We start from the raw sequence: 19,771 nt of genomic DNA on the forward strand, positions 1-19,771 counted from the left end.
CCAAGCCTTAGCTCTGGTTAAATGTATGAATTATTTAGTCCCAGAATTCACACTTGAATAAAAAAATCCTGTAAGCTCAAATTTTCTTACATCAGAACGGTGTCTGCTGGTTCCCCAGTGCTGCAGCTGCTTATTCCTGCAAGGCTACGGCCTTTGTTCTGTCACCATTCCTCTGTCTCTGACACACTGACATGTCAAAGCCCCATGGCCCCCTGGGATTGCTCCCTTGGAGCACGGGATTGGTGGATCATGTGGGAGCACAAGAAATTAAGACAGCCAAGAGAGCAAGCATTGATGGAGATGTAAATGTGAAATTTACCACTCCTTTTTTGAGACCTTCCCAGAGTTAATTGAGACACAGATAATTGGTAAAATCTAAGGAAACAAGATTTGGGAGCTGATTGACATATGATGCATGAACAAATAAGAAATACAGTATTGCCTTACTTGTACCCAATGAGGATGCATTTCCCACACAAAAAATAGCTGTCAGGGGTAATACAGTACAGTACCATGCCTGAAATTCCTGAAGGGCATATAAACCAGTATTGGAGGCATAGAAGAAATCACACCAAATCTGTGCCAGGAATGACTCAGGGCTACTGGACCTCTCGTCCTTACTGAGCAGAAATGATCTGTCAGCAGTTTTCATCAGTTAGCTAGGTTTTTCCTGTAGCACCACTTTCAACGAAGCATTCACAGTGCACCCATTTTCTCATAGCATGTACGAGTCATTCATTAACCACAGTGATCTGAAACTGTCAGGACCACACTGTTTATTCCTACTGTTGATTGTCACCATATGAACCCATCTTTAAAGTCACTGTATGAAACCATCTTTACACAAAACTTCTATATTTCCTTTACTTTTACATTTATCTTATTCATGTTATGTGTTTAGTACATGCAACACTGTCTATGCATGTTTAAAAATAATAAAACAATATTCTCCCACATGTTTTCTGATTTAAAGGGAATTCCCCACCTAACAATTAAAGTGGATTATAAAATATTGTTTTCTACCTGTAGAACTTTCTATGCCATTTTGTTCTGAAATGGAGCTCATTGTGTGAGCTGGCTGCATTGATTGTGGGCACTTACCCTCCAACTCAATAAAATGGAGAAAGGAGATTTTGCCCTTACTTGCAGCAGCCTTAAAATAGTAAAAATCTGAGATAGCTACAATGACCAAATAATCTTTATTATATATATATAATGGATTCTGAACAAAATAGCAAAATATCAATGACAGACTTTTTAAAACTAAGAAAATTTAGCTTATATCTTTTTGCATTTAATATAATGAACGAGTAACTTTTGCTGACAAAAATAATTTTATATCTGCCCTGAAACTGCAGCTATTTTTGCTAGTTATAACATTAATGTAATTTTTGTTTCATTCACTCATTCATTCATTCATTCATTCATTCATTCATTCATTCATTCTATGATAAGTATGCTTCTACTGGTAGCCCAGATTAAGAACTTAAAGTGATTATATTATAATGCTCGTGTAGACATCGGGACCGATTGTTTCAATATTCAATGTAGTGTGCATTAACATTTTACTAGGTATGCCCACCAAGGTCGTTCTTACAGTTATTTCTGCTATTTCTACTTACCAGTAGGGGGAGACATATGCCTTGGAAATGTGTCGAGTATCTGCGGTCATAGTTTTGAAGACATTTGACTGACAGTCTACCGGAAAATGGAGGTTGGGTTGTGTCTAAAAGAAGAGATGCAGATTTTAAGATGTAAAACAGCCACAGTGTTACTGTCAACAGACAAGTAAAGTCAGACCATTAACAGTCAAATATAAACTGGCCAAGGAGCATGCAGTCCTGATCTGTGGCAGAGGGTTTGCAGGTAAAATAAATAGCAGTTTCTTCTTTAATTTGCACATTTCTAAGCAACATATTTACATCATGACATACCCTGATAGTTAAACCTGTAATAACCCACTACTTCATTTGCGACTGCACAGTGACAATCACCATATGTCAAATTATACGCAAAACAAAAGTTGCACCCCACAAGGTAATCAGGTCCTAACACGGGTTTATTTTTCATTTTTATATACTTTTTCTAGTCTCATTTTTCACATATATACTTATTTAGAGAGAATTTAAACATGCATTTAATTATGAGAATGTAAACAATTCAGAGTTGCTTCCCACTGAAACCTGAAGAGCATGCACAATTATTTCCTTCTGCTTGCTGTGGTTTCTCCCTCCTTGGATCCCGGCAGATGTTAAAAGGAGTGCTAAATAGAGGAGATTTAATTGTGCAGCACAGCTATACCAGCAGGTACAATGCTTGAAATGATACCATTTTCTTCCGGTATCCCTGCTACAGGTTTTAGAACACCAACAGCTCTAGGGATTTATCTGAGTGGAGCTTGTGTATACAGTGCACATATTATTTCATCACCAAAAATGATGACTATGTTAGGTTCCTACACAGTTGTCATGGGAGTCATGGAAACTATAATCTTACCTAAACACACACTCTCTATATATTAAATTGTAGAGTGAGCTACCACGGCAGCAGGAGGGGTCTCCCCAGCACTGCCATAAGCTATAGATATTGTGTCTACTATCCTTATATTTTACCACATATTTCTTTGTTTGGTTATTTAGTCCTGGAGTAGTAATACTTACAAATAACTATCACCTAAATTAAATAATGAGGTCTTTAAAATGTAGATTTTAAAACAGAGTATCAGATTATTTTCTGTGCCATATGAGCCTACAAAGTGTGCAGAGATGATAGGTTGTCAAGGCGAATTTTCAACACCTTTCACAAATAGAATCTTAACACGCTCCCATGTCACAGGAACAGTCTTCCTGGGAAATAAACTGGGAACTCACCTAAGGTGTTACTTCCTTATCTGGAGGAAGAACAGGAAGTATTGACTCTATTTCCTCTGTACATGGGGCCTGTGTTTTTTAGTTTAGCAAACGACAGCAGTTGCTTAGCTGAGGGCAGAACTCCTTAGGGTACAAGGCTCTTCTCCATACTCCTGTCAAAGAGTTTCATTTGCAATTGTTCTTGTCATAATATGTTTGGGCACATATCTACTGTCAATTTCTCATAATAAATTGTAGTCTACTACCAAAATGTAGTGGCATCACTATAATTGCACATTTCTTCCATGTTGTGAGAGCTGCCGGCGAAGTGAGGATTAAATGAAATATGTTTAATTTTCTGAATCCAGCAGTTTTAACAGCCAAACCCTCGTTTAATGTTCGGAAGTCTGAATACAGAACACAAGTGCATCAACAGTTAAAACACCTTACTTATCCAACATGTAAAATATATTTGTTTGATTTAATTTGGTAATTATTACCAAAGATATCAATTTTCAATTAAATCACCAAATTCATTGATAAGCAGAGAAAACTGTTGGATAAACATTTATCAAAATGTACAACTCGAAACCAGATTAAAATGAACATTTGTATTAAGTTACAACAAATATTCACAAATATTCTAATCTAAAAATAAGGTTTAACTACCTTAAAAGAATAACATGTTGCAAACATGGACAGGTTACAGTCACAAAATTATTGAATGAAAGAAAATAACCAAAACCGCAGCATGTTCATCCAAAAGTAATCCAAGGACGTACCAAGACCAAACTTCAAAAACCAAAAGACTGCAGAATATTCCAAACGACCAAAAATGAAATGTAGAACACCAGACCTAGATGCAGGACTCAGAAGCCCACTTCCAACTACTTATAACAAACTTACCTCTTGCCAAGTAATTGCATCCTAAAAGGAGGTTGCACATATTTATCTAAAGAAAGAGAAGGACACACCCACTTTTCTCCTGGCCTGTGCATACTTAATTAATGATCAAGGAGGATCTAAGGGGTGCTGATTTCTCCTTTATATATTTATATATATATATATATATATATATAGGTTCAGGTCAATTTACAATACAACACATCTTTTTAAGGTTATAGGGAAATTGACCATCTTCTAGTAAGCATTATGGTGACACATTAAATATTAATAATTTCATTTTAGGAGTGACACCTTTGGCTATTATGAGAATGTTGGAGAGCTACTATATGGAGACACAAGATCAGGCAACAATTAAATCACATAACAAAGCCACTAGTGGGACTCTGACTGAGCAGGGAGCTAACTAACTATTTCAAGCAAACCAATTCTGTATAGGGAAGTATCTCATTCTGTAATAGCAAAACACCACTTACACTAACCAAGTGGATGCTTACTGGTTATTATTATTATTTGGTTCCTCGGAGTTTTCACAGCATGCCCTTGCAATGGTAAACCGAGATTACCCTCCTCTACGCTTCTACTTCCTGCCCTGCCACATTCTGGCAAACTGTACGCACATCACTGATCAACCTGACTGATTTGATGTGTCACCTCTGAAAGTGGGACTACCATCTTACTCAAGCAGGGAAATCCTAAACAACAGTAGAAAGGGAGCAGAAACAAAGATAGCATGCTGTAGGGTGGAGCATGCTCTCTTTCTCTCTCTTTCTCTTAGTCAAATGCTCATTGCTTACAGCCCCACATACCCATTGCCCCGAGGTGAATGCTTTCCCCTCTATTTCCTTTATTTCTGTTGTAAAAATCATTTGTTCAGTAATTGATTTTCCTTTTCTTTTACATGTGCCAAACTCAAGGCCCGCAGGCCAGATATAGCCCCCAACAAATTACAGAAATAAGCACAATGACCACAGAGTCTTAGCCCCTAAGAACGCAAAAAACATCACACGTCCTCACAATAAAGTATCAAAATTCAGGAATTTCATGTTTTTTCCCTCTCCTCTTCCTCCTCTTTCTTCTTCTTCTTCTTCTTCTTCTATTTCCAGTACCACAATCAATAATTCTCCCCATTGGACATTTAGCTGCATCAGCCAATTACAAAATCTGATCTAAGTAGCCAATTTCTTAACACTCACAGGCAAAAGGACGTCGTCAAAACATTGTGGTTGCCATCTTGGTCATGTGTGGAATGGAAGCTAGCTTGCCTGCTAACAAATAATAATTGGAAAAAAAAAAAAATAATGTTGCTTTTACAACTGTATAATCTTTGTGGGGATCTCATTTATTAAATGCATTCTCTATCATTACACATGCAAACCCCACATATGGTGTTACAGTAATGATGTCTTTTTGTAAGCCAACCAGAGTTTCTTCAAGCAGATTTACATTGCTTTTTTCCATAGGGATTTCAATTTTTTCCGAAAGGTCTGTGGTAAACAAAAGCTGAAGAGAAACTGCGCTTATAAATATCTCAACCGTGAATTTTGAAGCCATTATGTGCTTTAAAAAATAAGTTGCTTGCTTTATTGAAACTATAGTTTCTGTCAGGTTGAGATTAGCTACCTAGCTAATGAACAATAGAGCAATGGGAACAGGGGTCCCCTCTCTGAAAACGTTAGACCGGGGGAATCCCCTCGGAAACACCATCTTTGGGGGAAACCCCCTTGAAATCAAATTCAGATAGGGAAGTCATATACATGCAAATTCATTACAAACTACTGGTACATTTCTTCTATCAATTATTCATTAAATTGTTGAGTACTGTCCTGTTGGAAACCACAAACGGGACATGTACATATAATTTGAAAACCAGACAGGCTGCTTGAAAACCATGGCAACACAAGCTTGAGGGGTCCTCACCTTTGGAAAACCGCTGACAGCATACATCACAATAAAATCGATATGATTATCACTGCAAGAATCCAGAAAACAAAATCCGTTGTCATTTTTAGCCCTAAAAATGTGCCAATTCAGAGAAACCTCAACAGAATGTCCAACTGCCCTAGAAGTGGGGACCCCAAGTGAAGGGTGCGCTGTGAAGCTCATGTATGCTAAAGGCCCAAATTCTAGCACACCTCCAGCGACAAATGCAGGAGATGCAAGAGTCTCTATGAGGCCTCCTAGCAGGTCAGTAGCAATCTTACATGCCTCCAGAGCCATGGGAGCCTATAGCTTGACGCTCTCACCGTTATACTGATGAAACGTCATTTGTAGTGTCCGATAATTTGAACAGATTAATTGGTGGCTCTGATCCATCAGCAGTCTGACTCTATTGATGAGGAGTCAGTGTCACCAGGGGTGTGTCTCTGCAGGCTGTTCACCTCCCCAGGACAGCCAATGTGACAGCAGACTCCATATTTGGGGAAGCATAGGCCAGGGGAATTGTGTCTCGACTGAGAGGTCAGGTGGGGTGTAGGTGTAGATGCCTTTGCACACCAGTGGCCAACTGTGCTGCTTTATGCCTTTCCACCTTTTCTTCTCATTCCTGTGGTTCTGGCAAAGGTCAGATGATTGAGAGGGGTCAGCTTGTAAACCAAGACTGACCCCATCAGACCAGGATGGTGGACTTGAGAGAATTGTTAACGAGTGCCCCCTGGTAGCTATGCCTGTGGTTTTAGAAGCCTTCCATTCTCCCAATCATGAACCATTAGGCTAGGCTACAAACCCTGTGCGCAGGCCAGGCTCTGAGGACCAATATTTCCCACACAAGCAGATAATTTCTTTGTGTGCTGTGGAAGTAAGGTACTGGGCCATGCTCTGTACAAGCTGTGTTCAGCTCAAAGGATAGTAGACACAATATCTATGGCTTATGGCAGTGCTGGGGAGACCCCTCCTGCTGCCGTGGTGGCTCACTCTACTAGGGGTGTGACCACCTCTTAGGCACTGGCTAAGAGATGCCCCCTCCGGAAGACATTTGTGCAGCGCTTGGTTGTTCTCCCATGTCTTTTGCCGATTATGTCAGCTTAATGTAGCATCTTCTGCATTAGTTGCCTCTTCTGTACTAGGTGCAGACAAGGGGTGGTGAGATTCTTTGGTTTGCACAGTTCTGTCAGTGTTCACAGTGTTCTGTGGCTAGATTGCACCCACCTGGCAGTTTTTGTCTGTTCGCTCTGTTCTTTGAGGACTGTCGGTGCTACTGTTATACTATCCTGCATTTGGGAATGCTGTTTTCTCCCCCAATGCGGTGAGGTTGAGGTAGGAGAGTCCCGCTGTACAACACTCGTCTGCTTGTGTGTAACCACTATAGACCCCCCCTGACTGATTTGCTATACTGATGAACCATATGTGGCGTGTTGTACTGAAATGAAATGGAACAAGTGGTTACGAAGGTAAAGTCGCTTTTAGGAAAGTTCCACACACCACACTTTGTTGTCACTTGGGGCTTACATGGTCTTTAGTCAGAAAAAAGACAGTGCTGAGTGATGTTGTGACCACACTCTGTAGTGGCGGTTCATTTGGTATTCTGTCTTCTTGATTTCTCACCCTTCTATTGTGTTGACCCTCATTAATAAAACTGAGGTTATCCTCATAACCATTCTTTTTTGCAGTGTGCATGATGCTCAACACGCAAATCAAAAAGCCGGAACTCAGCTTTCACACTTTCTTAAACACATTTTCCCTTCTGTTAAACATGACATTGTTTTATCACTTGCACTTCTGCAACAAACAGCATAGGAGTATTTCAGTATGTTTTTGCATAAGGCCTGTTTGTAAAGTAGAGGAGAAATTAATGTTTTAATGTTCATATTGACCAGAACAGACTAGTCAGCTTGTTTAGTCCAATTTGTCCTTCTGTTAAACATGACAGTTGTTGCTTGCACCTCTCTAACAAAAAGCACTGGCAGGGGCACCACCAGGGCATTTTGAGCCCCATGAAAAGATCTCACATTGGGCCCCACCTGCCCTATCTTCCTATGTTCTCTAAATTTCTTGAAGGCCCCTGTTAGTCATGGCCCTTGGAATCATTGCAATTAGGCACGAGACAGGAGCTCAGGTCTGGTAGGGTGGATGAAGTCAGGCAAATAATGTGCAGATGGCCATCTGAGAGTGGCCAGCTGAGAGTGGCTCTGGCCTCCTGTCACATAACTGGTGACTGGCCACTGGCATTAGGATGTCCAGACAGTGCCTAGCAGCCCAGACAGACGGGTCTGAACATCAGCCTGAGCGTGAACTTGTGTGTACAGGGATGGGGGGATGTGACCAGATGCTGGTACTTAATGATTTATTGGGGCCCAATTAAATAGTGAGCATTGTCATAAAGGCTATTAATTATTTACGACCTGCTCGAGAGTCAGAGGCCAGGCATACAAGCTGGCCACACAAATGTCAGCTGACCATGCTTCAGCCTTCATTAATGATTCAGTGATTTCCCTTCCTGACTTAAACAGAAGAGTGTAGTTTATATTTTTAATTTGTGTGTCTGCATGCACATACATATACTTGTATGTATATGTGCAGAATGTAGGCATAGACATGTCAAAGACAAAAATAAAGAGAAGAACCTTAGAGGGTTCACTGCAGGATCAAACCACTGGTAATCTGATTTGCCAGATTACAGTTAAAAGGCACATTTATAAAACTGTAGAGCTCTGTAGAACGAACTATTAGGGAGAGATGAAATTCGTTTTAACCAGTATTAAAGTGATGGAAATAAAAAAGTGTTGAAGAAAGAAAGGATATGCTCATGATCCACAGCATCCCCCTCACCTTTAACATTTGGTGAAAGTAACATTATGGCTTGGGCATGTATGACTATCAACTGGCTATTATTTTGACAATTACCCCAAAGCACTGCTAAAACAACCGAGGAGTTTTTCAGGGCTAAAAAGGGGAACGTTCTTGACTGGCTAAATCATCTGACCTGAATCCAACTGAACTTGTGTTTCACTTCCTGAAGACAAGACTGAAGGTACAAATCCCCTGAAACACGTTAGAACTGAAGATGGCTGCAGTACAGACTTTGCAGAGGATCACCACAATTTCCTGTCAGTTTGTAATTCAAAAAGCTTACTTTCTTTTTAAAACTTTCACATTTGTGTCTTACAAAATGTATTTGTTGTGCAACAGAATCATTTCCCATGCCAGTTTGTCAAGCCTAAAATGTTGTAACAAGGACAATGCAGCTGCTGCAATTTGAGCTAAAATACTAAGATTATTTGAAACTAAAATCACTTGTGATTAGTTGGCAAAAGTTTGTTTATATTAACATGCTGTTACAATATTATACTGCACTTTAAAATTATAATGGCAGTTCAATTTCTGGTGGCTATGCAGTACCTTATCAACTCCCATTACAAAATTCTGTATGTGTTTGCATATCTGTACTAACCTTAATTTCAGATTCTTATCCAAATCAATTTCCTGTTACTACCGGGACGTGCAATTTCAAACGCAGACGCTGACTTCTTTTGCAGAAAAGTACACGTAATGCACACCCAATATGAACTCACACCTAAGCCGCTGACAATTGTTTCTGCACGTAGCTTCATGAAATGGAGTTTGTTCCCGGTATACCTCCACAACACTGTACCTGTTATTTGTCAACATCTCACTTTATGGATTAAAACTTTAGTTTTGTTCTGTTTTAAGTAGCCAAAAACCTCATCTCTACTTTCTCAGAGTGATAATGACAACTAGTTTACAGAAAGCACTAGCAGGATGTGGCTCATAGATGGATGTGTTGAACAATATCAAGGTCTGCAGAGCAGGGCAGACAAAATGTTTTGAGTTCAAAGGGCAACTCCTATGTACCACGTTATGATTCAAGAGTTACCTCTCTGTATTGCATCAACAGAGGCTGCAAGGGACCTCTAACAATCGCATCATCACCTATTTATTTAGATCCATCAGAAATAAGAGAGAACTAATCCCTCAGAGAGAAAATGCTTTTTAATCTTTTGATTGCAAACGATGATTTCAACAGAACATAGTTTATCCAACATGTAGGAAAAACCTTTCATTTTTTTAAAAATCCCCTTTTGAGGTGCAAAATAGATTAATATGTCTACAAAATGTCCACTCAACCCTTTTGATGTGCTCAAAACTGAGCGCAAAACTGAATTTAAGAATTCGTTGTTCAACAGGAAATGTCGTTTGACAGTTTTCTGCCGACTATAAAACTGTGTACACGTACCGTAGCCCACATTACTCCCATTAAATTAACATAAACCACATGCGAAGTTTGTCACGTCTTATCACCAGACAAAAGTGACACATAAAATGACATTACATTTTAGCTCCTTAATTGGGTAAAATAATCTGTATGATGCTTTTCCTTATGTGTGTAAATTTGTAATCATGCAAAACTCACAGCTTATAATCAGAGCAGAGGTGAACTGCATTCACCCTGTACTTCGAACACTGGCAGAAAGTACTCTTACTTCAACAGTATTTCAACAGTAATATAAAGTTATTACACACACACACACACACATATGTGACAGATGGGTGGAATTATATTATATTATATATATATACAGATGGGTGACAAATTAAATGAAAAACTTGAATTTATGAGTAGAAAAACATAATGAATGCAGATGCTTCCATACAGGGGCACTGCATGATACAATTAAGATATTAGCATCCTATCATGCTCTGTGGCTCATGTATAAAAATGCTCAAGTATAAAAATACTGAGCAGGCCCAAGTGACCTCGATTGTGGGTCAAGATTACAAGAGAAAAATATCTAAGTCACTTTAAAAGAGGGTTCATTATTGGGGCACGGATGGCAGGAGCTTCAGTCACAAAGACTGCTCAACAGCTCAACAGACTAGTGTTTCAATAGGAACAGTGACTGAAGTCTGCATTTAGATCTAAGGTAAAGACATCAGCAAATTGTGGTCAAAAGTGCACATTCGATGACCATGATGCTTGTGGATTAGTGCAATATGTAAGGAAAAACAGAAGAGCAACTCCTCAGGTGACTGAGAATGTCAATGCAGGACATGATCAGGCTATGTCAGCAAGTCCATTGACAACTACATGGAGAGGGATATTATTGTAGGTTTTCGGTGCATAAACCCCTCTATTACTAAGACGAATGCACATTTGAGAATTCAGTGGTGCAAAAACAATAGGCACTGGTCTACAGAGATGTGGAAAAAAGTGATATGGCCAGAAGTCATCCTTCATCATATTCTTGACAAGTGGGCGAGTGCATGTATGGCGTACAGCAAGACAATGGCACAGGCCTGAATGTGCTACCCCTACAGTGCGGGGATCTGGTGGCTCTGTAATGCTGTGGGGGGAATTTTCCTGGCATGGTTTGGGTCCACTTGTACCCTTAGAGGGAAAGGTCACTGCAAATCAATTTTTCAATTTATCCTATGATGAAACATTTCTATCCTGATGGGAGTGGTCTCTTCAAGGATGACAATTCCCCGATCCACAGGGCATGAGGGGTCACTGAATGGTTTAATGAGTATGAAAATGATGTGAATCATATGCTATGGTCTTCATAGTCACCAGATCTCAACCCAATTGAACCCCCAAGGGAGTTCTTGGACCAAAGGGTTAGACAGCGTCCTCCACCACCATCATCAAAACACCAAATGAAGACTCAACCCAATCTTTTGGAAGAATGGTGTTCCATCCCTCCAGTAGAGTTTCAGAGACTTACAGTCGTACAATCTATTCCGAGGTACACTGAAGCTGTTCTGGCGACTTGTAGTGGCCCAACACCTTACTAAGACACTTTATGTTGGTTTTTCCTTTAATTTGTCACGCATGTGTATAAATATAAAGGGGCCTAACACATATAATGGCTTACAATACTATTAAACCAACAGAATTTAACACCTGTAAAATAAGAAATAAGAAAATATCAGTAAATACTGCAGGATTTGTAAAAATTATTCAAATTATACACTTCAGTAATTTGTGTTCCAGCTACAAAAAGGGGAAGGGAACACGACTAATAGTTGCATCCAATAATGTGTGGCAAAATTTTAAAATGTGGCTACAACTATTTACTTTACTTAAACCAATATAAAACAAACAATAAATTCACATCACACATCATTCATGTAGTTTACTTTGACAAAAACACCCAATACAAAAAAGATTCCTTCTTTCTCTCATGATTCTTGAGTTGAACTTCAGTGATACTGTAAAGTGGAAGTGGTAGGAAATGGTAGTAAAGAGTTTCCTTCAGTACAACAAACTGTCAAATCATTGAATGTCACCAAGGCAAATGTGTATAAAAATCTGTATATTTAATCTGTATGAGATTAAAATGAGGATCCTGTTCAAAAGCAGAACTAGGGACACCACACTCCACCTGAGTATGACAAGTTTAAAAAATCCCCGCTTGCACACTTCCTCAGTAAGAAGTGTTGTGATCTTTAAGAACTTCCCTATTTTCGGTACAGTGCTCCCTCCCTGTCTATGAAAGACACAGCTTTCCTGTAGCTAACATTCCAAAGCCCTTGCATCTCACACCGCTGAACACATAATACACACAAAATAAATAAACAAAAGTATGACTAATTACATAAGAAAATATTGCTTTCTCCAAAAAGGGCATGAAATATTGCAAAGAACAAAGTATTAGACCTTAAATTTCAGTAAATATAAATGATACTGAAGAAAACGGTTTCCTTACACTTTTTAATAATGTGTTAGTAATGACTTCAATTTCTCATTTCTGAATTACAAGCATCATCCAGGATTGTTTAGTTTCTTACAAGATAATGGAAAATGAAATTTCAAACATAATTTTAGTCTTCCAATGTCTATATCCTAACCTGGTTGCAAGTCTTTCTTACCATATGGTATTAGAAGTCATTGTACAAAGGTATGTATAAAGCATATAAATACCCCTGAATGATCCATTAGAATGAAAGAGTGGACTTAACAGTCATTAAAAATATTGAAATTACCAATGGAAAATGGTTATTACTACAGTAAATATGAACTAGAAACACCACCTCATGGTTGTATGCCTCTGCCAACCAGTAGCCAGTGCTCTGTTTTTCGCGGTGATGTGCTGGGGTGGTGGTATCAAGGCTTGGAGGTCAGCAGTCTCAACAAGTTGTTAAGGAAGGCCAGCTAGGTGATCAGGTTGGAACTGGGCAGTGTGGAGGCAGTGGCGGAGAGGAGGACGAGTGTTCATATACGTATTAATTATTAAATTATAGATAAAATGAACAGAGCGGAAGCATTTTTTTGGGGGTTTAAGAATGGTTTTATACACAAGAAATGCAACGGAAGTTGTAGCGGAATTTCACACTTTCCAATCCGCTTCTCTGTGCAGTTATCTTTGTAGACGTGATCATCACTATTTGGTCCTTGTGGATGTGTGCCTTACTGTAATGAAAATGTATTCAAATCTGTGTTTAGTTTTACCTAAATAGGCTATAGCCAAGTTAATACTGTTTCCCATATTAGTCTAGGAATCAGTCTTAATTCCCTCAAGGCAAAAATGTGTTTTATGAGGTCACAGTGACCTTGACCTTTGACCACCAAAATCTAATCAGTTCATCCTTGAGTCCAAGTGGACGTTTGTGCCAAATTTGAAGAAATTCCCTCAAAGTGTTCCTGAGATATCGCGTTCACGGACGGACGGACGGACGGACAACCCAGAAACATAATGCCTCCGGCCACGGCTGTGCCGTCGCGGAGGCATAAAAAGTATGTTTTACAATCTAGTATGTGTACACGAGTACATCACGTTTGCATAAATTCTGTAAACTGTGGTCAGTGCTCTGTTATTAAATTATTTTACTTACATTCTCTGTCAAAATTGTATGCTCAGGTAAAAAAGTAGATAAAAGTTAAATAATGTTTCAGAATGAGAAATACTGAACTAAACACTTTTAAATAAAACAACAAATATTCAGACATTGTGACAAATTCTGGCTATTCGGCATGTAATTCCTATCAGTGGGCCAAACTTAGCCCTAAAGGGCCAATAACAATTCTCCAACCCTGGCTGCTGGAGAAATTAAGTGGAACCTTCAGAATGTCAACCTCGACTACTGACTGATGAAATACTATTGGGCAAATGTTGTATGGCATTACTTGACTAATACTGGCTGCTGATAGGGTTAGTGAGAGTTGTTAGATCACAGCACAACCAACAATGTGTCAGAGTTGGCAGCCATGTCCACATATCTCCAAAACTAAACCAACCACATAACATTTAGATAATAGTGGTGTCTTCCTATTGTAAAACTTCAATCAAGCCATCAAACCAAATTTCAGACACAAACAGTTGTATGCCATACACTAATTTTCAGAACATAATATACATGTTCAGGATCTGCTCTACTTCAATGAATCCACTCCAACCTATTTTTTATTTTGAAAAAAGGAATTCTGTGTAGCTATCAAAAACTTTTGAAAACCAAGACATACCATCAGATATTTAAATACATGCAAGTATCTCAAGTCCTCATAGCAGCGATGTAAAAAAAAAATTCCTACTTCATTCCCTATCGCTCCAAACTATGGCTTCCTGGACACATTGTGGCACAACGTTTGACACACTTGTAAGACAGAAGTGTGGCAGATATGAATACAGAAAAATGTAATAACTGGTTTGGCACCGGCACGCACAGCGGTCTACGCGCATGCCCCACAGCAGCACAAGCAGCCGTTCAACTCAGCGACGTGTTCACCTGCGAAACCCAACAGCTGTTCCCCCGCGTGGGGGCCGCGTCCCATGAGTTCCTGGAGTTGGGTATCCGGTGCTAGCTGCTGTCCGTACACCGGGGCTGCAGGGTGCTCCGGCTGCGGAAGCTAGCCAGGCCATGCCGGATCTCCTTGCGTATGTTGTCGCTGGCCAGCACGTAGAGGATGGGGTTCATGGCGCTGTTGAAGGTGGACAGCCCCAGGGAGATGGTGTAGGGCGTGTAAATGCTATTCTCAAAGTGGCACTTCTCCTGGAAGTCCCGGTAGTGGTACATGACGGCGCGCAGCAGCAGGATGATGTGGTAGGGGGCGAAGCAGACCAGGAAGAAAGCGATGACCGCCATGGCCAGGTACTTGACCTTCACCTTCTGCCGCTCCTGCAGACTGGTGCTGGCCTGGATGTTGGCCAGGATGGAGCGGTTGGTGACCACCAGGATGGCCAGAGGGATGAAGAAACCAATGAAGAAACGGGCGTAGTTGAAGCCCGTCACCGTGGCGGTGCTCTGGCCCGGCTCAAAGCAACGTCTCTCCCCAGTCTCCACGTTTCCCTCCGACATGGTGAAGACAGGCAGGTGCCCAACTGCCACCACGAGGCAGATGCCCAGAGTGATCATGCCGGCGAGCTTCTGCCGCCGCAGGCCGCGAGACTCCACGGCGTAAACCACGGCCACATAGCGGTCCACGGACACGCAACACAGCAGGAAGATGCTTATGTACATGTTGTTGAAAAACACGTAGCTTGTCACTTTGCAAGCTATGGAGCTGTACATCCACTGGTGGCCAGCGTTGACATAAGCTGCCCACATGGGCAAGGTGCCCAGATACATGAGGTCGCACAGGGACAGGCTCAGCAGGTAGATTCCCAGCACGTTCTTGCGCCGCACCTGCCGGTATGTCATGAATATGGTGGCCACGTTGGCCGGCAGCCCAATGATCAGCACCGTGCTGTACAGTACAATCAGCGGGATGCGACCCTGGTCATACGGCGGAGTGCAGTTGTCGCTCCCATTCAGGTTCATGTCGGCGGTCAGCACCAGCTGTGTCACACCTGGCTCATGCATTGCTTTTGGGGTGGCTGTTAAGCAAAGAGAGAAGAGCCTTCAGAAACCAAGTAAGACCGCATCTTTAAACATCTGAACATGGAATGCATGTTAATCAGTACATCCTGTCTTGCAACTTTCAATTTCCTTTTCAATATGTTTGTATTTTCACTTAATGTCATAGAATGGTATTTCATTAAAAATGCATAATTCTGGTCTCTTTCATGTCATGTCTATTTAATCTCTCTGGCCTTTCTAGGACATAATGATTTTATATGTAACTATACATCTCACTAGACTAGAAATTATATATGTTGCAGATTATGAGGTTCTAGGTTTTCTTAAATATACAACTAACAAATGGCACACTTGCACATGCAAACACATACAAACACACATAACCCAGCAAACACACTGTGAGTTGAGGTACTTCATCTAAGTCTTACATCTAAGCAAAAACCTCAACAGTCCCTGAGTTTTAGTTCTTCTAGACAAGGAAACAATGACTTTATTAGTTTACCTTACTCCAGCAGATCATGCTCATTTCCAAGTTTCCATCTTTCTGTTTAGGGCTTTTGACAAAAATAATACTTAATTCACTGAACCTGGCTGCCCTTTAATAGGGGAATGATGGACAGGGGAGGTAGTGAAATACACACCTTTTCCCATGTCCAAAGTCACGTTGTCTTGGCTGTCGTTTCCATATCTATTTCAAGAGCCAACATCGTAACATTGTGTTCTAATTTTGTTATTTTCCTGTTAGGCCTATAAATTAAGGGCACAGTGACTCTGAGTCACTTTGACACACAATCCATTTCCTTTGTTCTCAGTGCAGAACGCACTCACGTCGGCTACCTCTATGGAGAAGAACGCAGTTCAACCGCTGTTCTCCCTACACGGGTCTCATTGCTTTTAACTGATTTAAAGACAACATCCCCCTCCCCCAGCGTAACGAGTCAGCTCCTGAAATATTCATCACTTGACTTGGGAGAGAGTGGAAATATGGAAAAATAACCACATCACTGAACACAGGAAGAAATAGGTCATAACCAGGATATAAAAGGTGACAGTTAATTTCTTGTTATTATTGTACTTTGTCTGTTATTTGAGCTCATCACTTGCAAAATTAAGTATGGGAAAACAACTAAATTCAGTAAATCACATTTAGAAATAGGGCAATGTTTAACTCATTTTTAAATACATATTAGATATATTATTTGATATTAATCACATGAAATAAAATGTAAGTACGAAATAGAATACTAAAAAATATCCATACAAGTAGTCACTGTATATAAAAACACTTAAAAACACAACTTTTTCAAAGCATTTTTGGTCCCCAATGAGCTTTCCAGTAAGCCTAGCAGAGATCATCCCCTTCACTTTAATAAAAACGTCACCTACCACAGTTAATGAGTCACAAAACAGGGGAGCACACTTTCGGATGTTTAACAGATTTTAATTGCGCTTCACACAAACTGTGAACAGCAATCACGTGCTTCCACTTTTCGCCAAAACGAAAAACTCTGTTTGGGTGTATCGTGGTTGTACAGAAGAGGATTAGGGCCGCGTGCAATTTTTTTTTGAGTTCTGACTTTAAAGTTTGATTTTTTTCTGCGAAAGGAAGCCTAAAGGAAAAAAAAATCCAGCCTTTTTAATTTATCAAAATAGCCTACGGAACAATAAGGTAAATGTCAAAGCACAAATACTCTGAAGTTGAAAATTAGCCTAGGGCCCATATTGAGAGATCAATTCCAAAATAATAATTCAAGACTGATTTGAATCAGTTGCACCTATAGGATAGGCCTACTCTAGAGGCTAACAGGAAGTCTTGCTTTATTGACTGAAGACTTCTTACTCTCACTTCATTTGTTCCGACGCATCGGCGATGAAAATGACATGACCTCCTTAGCGTATTTGCTGAAGCTCTCTGGACGTGTCTCCTCTCATTAGGGTCAGTGGCGCTCGGGCGAGTGCAATGCAAAGGCTTATCACATGCATTAGCCAACTCACTTCAACAGTATTTGTCGTCTGTGGGCATCTTAAGTGTTTGGGGTTAGCTAAATCCCTTTCAATTTCACACAGAAAGGCGTCGAGCCATTATCTTGACCAGACTGCACGCTCCATCGCCACTGACAAAAAAATGCTAGGCTTATAGCTATACACACATTGTTCTTTGGGTTTCAATTTGGGCGTTTCAGAAATGTTGAAGTAACAAAGGAGTTGATCTATGAAGCTTTTATTAAAAATGTAAATGAATGCGAACGCTTAAATTCTAAAACATGATAAAAAATTATTAGCCATTTTAAAATGTGAAAATGCGATTCACATACGGACATACATTTTCTGACTATAGGTTAGTGCAAGAGTAGATTTTTTTATTTTTTTATTTTTTTTGCATAACGATAAAATCCCCAGCTTTTTTCCAGCCTACACACAGTCATTACTGGCACACGTGTTTAATATTTGATCACAGTTTGGATTTAACAACGGTAATTCGTGTTATGTAGACCGTAATACTTTTATGAGGTTATAATTACGAAAGGGCTTAACCTGGTATTTCTTGTAAAATCTATTCCTCATTATATATTAATATTATGTTTAGAGGGGGCATCTGTAGGCAGAAAAAAAGAGTTACAGTTTTAAAGACTATCAGCAAAATATTAAAGTGAGTAGTTTTAACAAAGTCAGTATTTTTATATTATCAACCAGTTTATTTCGTTTTACGTGAAGTTCCGCAAATAGCAGCCAACGGTAAGGTACTGCACCTGATATTTAGCAAAATATCTATAGTTTACCGTATTTTCAGTTGAAACACAAATCTCCGAAGATTTACAACATCGTGCTCCTTAAATTATGCCATAGTTTCATAACTGGACTGAACTTACCTGCGGAGGAAAAGCGGAGAACGATCCCTTACAACGTGACAGGTTCGTAGTCATTGTTGACCGAGTAAGACACCACGCTTCTTTCAGTTCGAGGGTTTCGCTCCGTTTGCCAACGACAGCGAGGAATTTCCTAAAATTTACCAGCAGAGGACGTTGGTGAGTAAATCCCCCTGATTTGGAAGTCCCCCAATTGGGCGGATTTTAAACTATAGGCCGAATGGTGAGAAACGGAGGTAAAGACATTACCAAAGGAAGGTAATGAGCTACATTTAGGAGGATTTTAGAAAGCATGAGTCAATTCACTGAATTCTTCAAGACCTAAGTGCAGTATAGTTATAGGCTATATGGAAAACATGAATCCACGATAGTGCATGAAGGATTGCCAAAAAATACGTTAAGAACAGTCATGGATGCCACTTCTCATAAAAAATACAGGGTTACATACAACTGCGTATTTGCATCATTCGGAATATGAATGTCAAACGGCCGCTAGCTCTGACTATTGACTAACAATCAGAGACGAGGAAGTCACGACATATCTTTTTTTTTTGTCATTGACGTGATGTCTCACACTTGAAAGCTATGCGCGGTCATGACTTTAAATGCATAACTGATTGGACTTGAACAGACCTTGATAGGCGGCTACTGGTTCCAAAATCTGCTAGTTCTCATCACTGCTGCTGCCAGTAAGAAGTGTGATATTCCAGGGCGAAATAAATTTGAAAGAATAAACTGAGAACAGGGACAACACACTGATATGCCATACATTTCAGCATCATATTCACAAATCGCCGACAAACAGGACTGAGAAAAAAAGTGGACTGTGTTCTCATTTCAGCCCTTAGGGTCAAAAGCAGAGGGACGTAGGTATAAATTAAGCACAACTATCCAAGACAAGGAAAAAGGTGCCTATAACAGAATAGAAAGGGAGGCAGCTAGGGATCCATAGGGGGCCTGAACATCCCACGGACAAAAAAGATGTTCAACAGGAGATGAACCTCAGCAACCTGTGGAACCGGAGGGAGGCATCAAAAAATTCTTGTAATGGAATTCTGTCATGGGAGTAGGTGAGAAAACAATGGTTAAGTGGAACAGCAGCTGGGCATTCACTTCCTCTCTCCTCACTCAATTGGGGGAAACCTGGAAAGACCACCATCGTTTTATGGGTCCCCAGCTAGAGATCAGTGCCATGTACCCACCTTCTTCTCATGAAGTGTCTGCCATCTTGCCCTAATATCTTGTTTTTGCTGTTTCTGTCTTCTGGCCTTACTACCAGATTTATGTTGTTAGTGCAATTAAATGAACTCAGATCATCATTTTTACAATACATAGGCCTTATATTAGAAAATGGCAATGGCAATGGAAAAAACCTAAACATTTAGCAGATATTTAATT

The 19,771-nt window shown here is 40.0% G+C and overlaps 1 protein-coding gene across 2 annotated transcripts; it reads right to left on the reverse strand.

Moving 5' to 3' along the window:
- Positions 1–493: 493 nt before the first annotated feature.
- On the reverse strand, positions 494–19,644 carry LOC118226065 (probable G-protein coupled receptor 132). Of its 2 annotated transcripts, XR_004764957.1 has the most exons (3): positions 18,377–19,644; positions 14,436–15,523; positions 494–1,726 (listed from the first exon to the last, which is right to left on the reverse strand). XR_004764957.1 is itself a non-coding variant. In XM_035415316.1 (2 exons), the coding sequence occupies exon 2, from the start codon at positions 15,507–15,509 to the stop codon at positions 14,508–14,510; it is 1,002 nt and encodes a 333-aa protein (XP_035271207.1). In that variant the 5' UTR covers positions 15,510–15,523; positions 18,377–19,644; the 3' UTR covers positions 11,840–14,507. The 2 variants fall into 2 exon arrangements, 1 of the variants encoding a protein (XP_035271207.1); XM_035415316.1 differs by lacking the exon at positions 494–1,726 and having other exon boundaries at positions 11,840–15,523.
- Positions 19,645–19,771: the final 127 nt, after the last annotated feature.

This window comes from Anguilla anguilla, chromosome 1 (assembly GCF_013347855.1).
Source record: "Anguilla anguilla isolate fAngAng1 chromosome 1, fAngAng1.pri, whole genome shotgun sequence".
Classification (NCBI taxonomy): domain Eukaryota; kingdom Metazoa; phylum Chordata; class Actinopteri; order Anguilliformes; family Anguillidae; genus Anguilla; species Anguilla anguilla.

Excerpts from the sequence above, each read along its gene's own strand:
- LOC118226065 (XM_035415316.1), bottom strand. The coding sequence starts at position 15,509 with ATGCATGAGCCAGGTGTGACACAGCTGGTGCTGACCGCCGACATGAAC.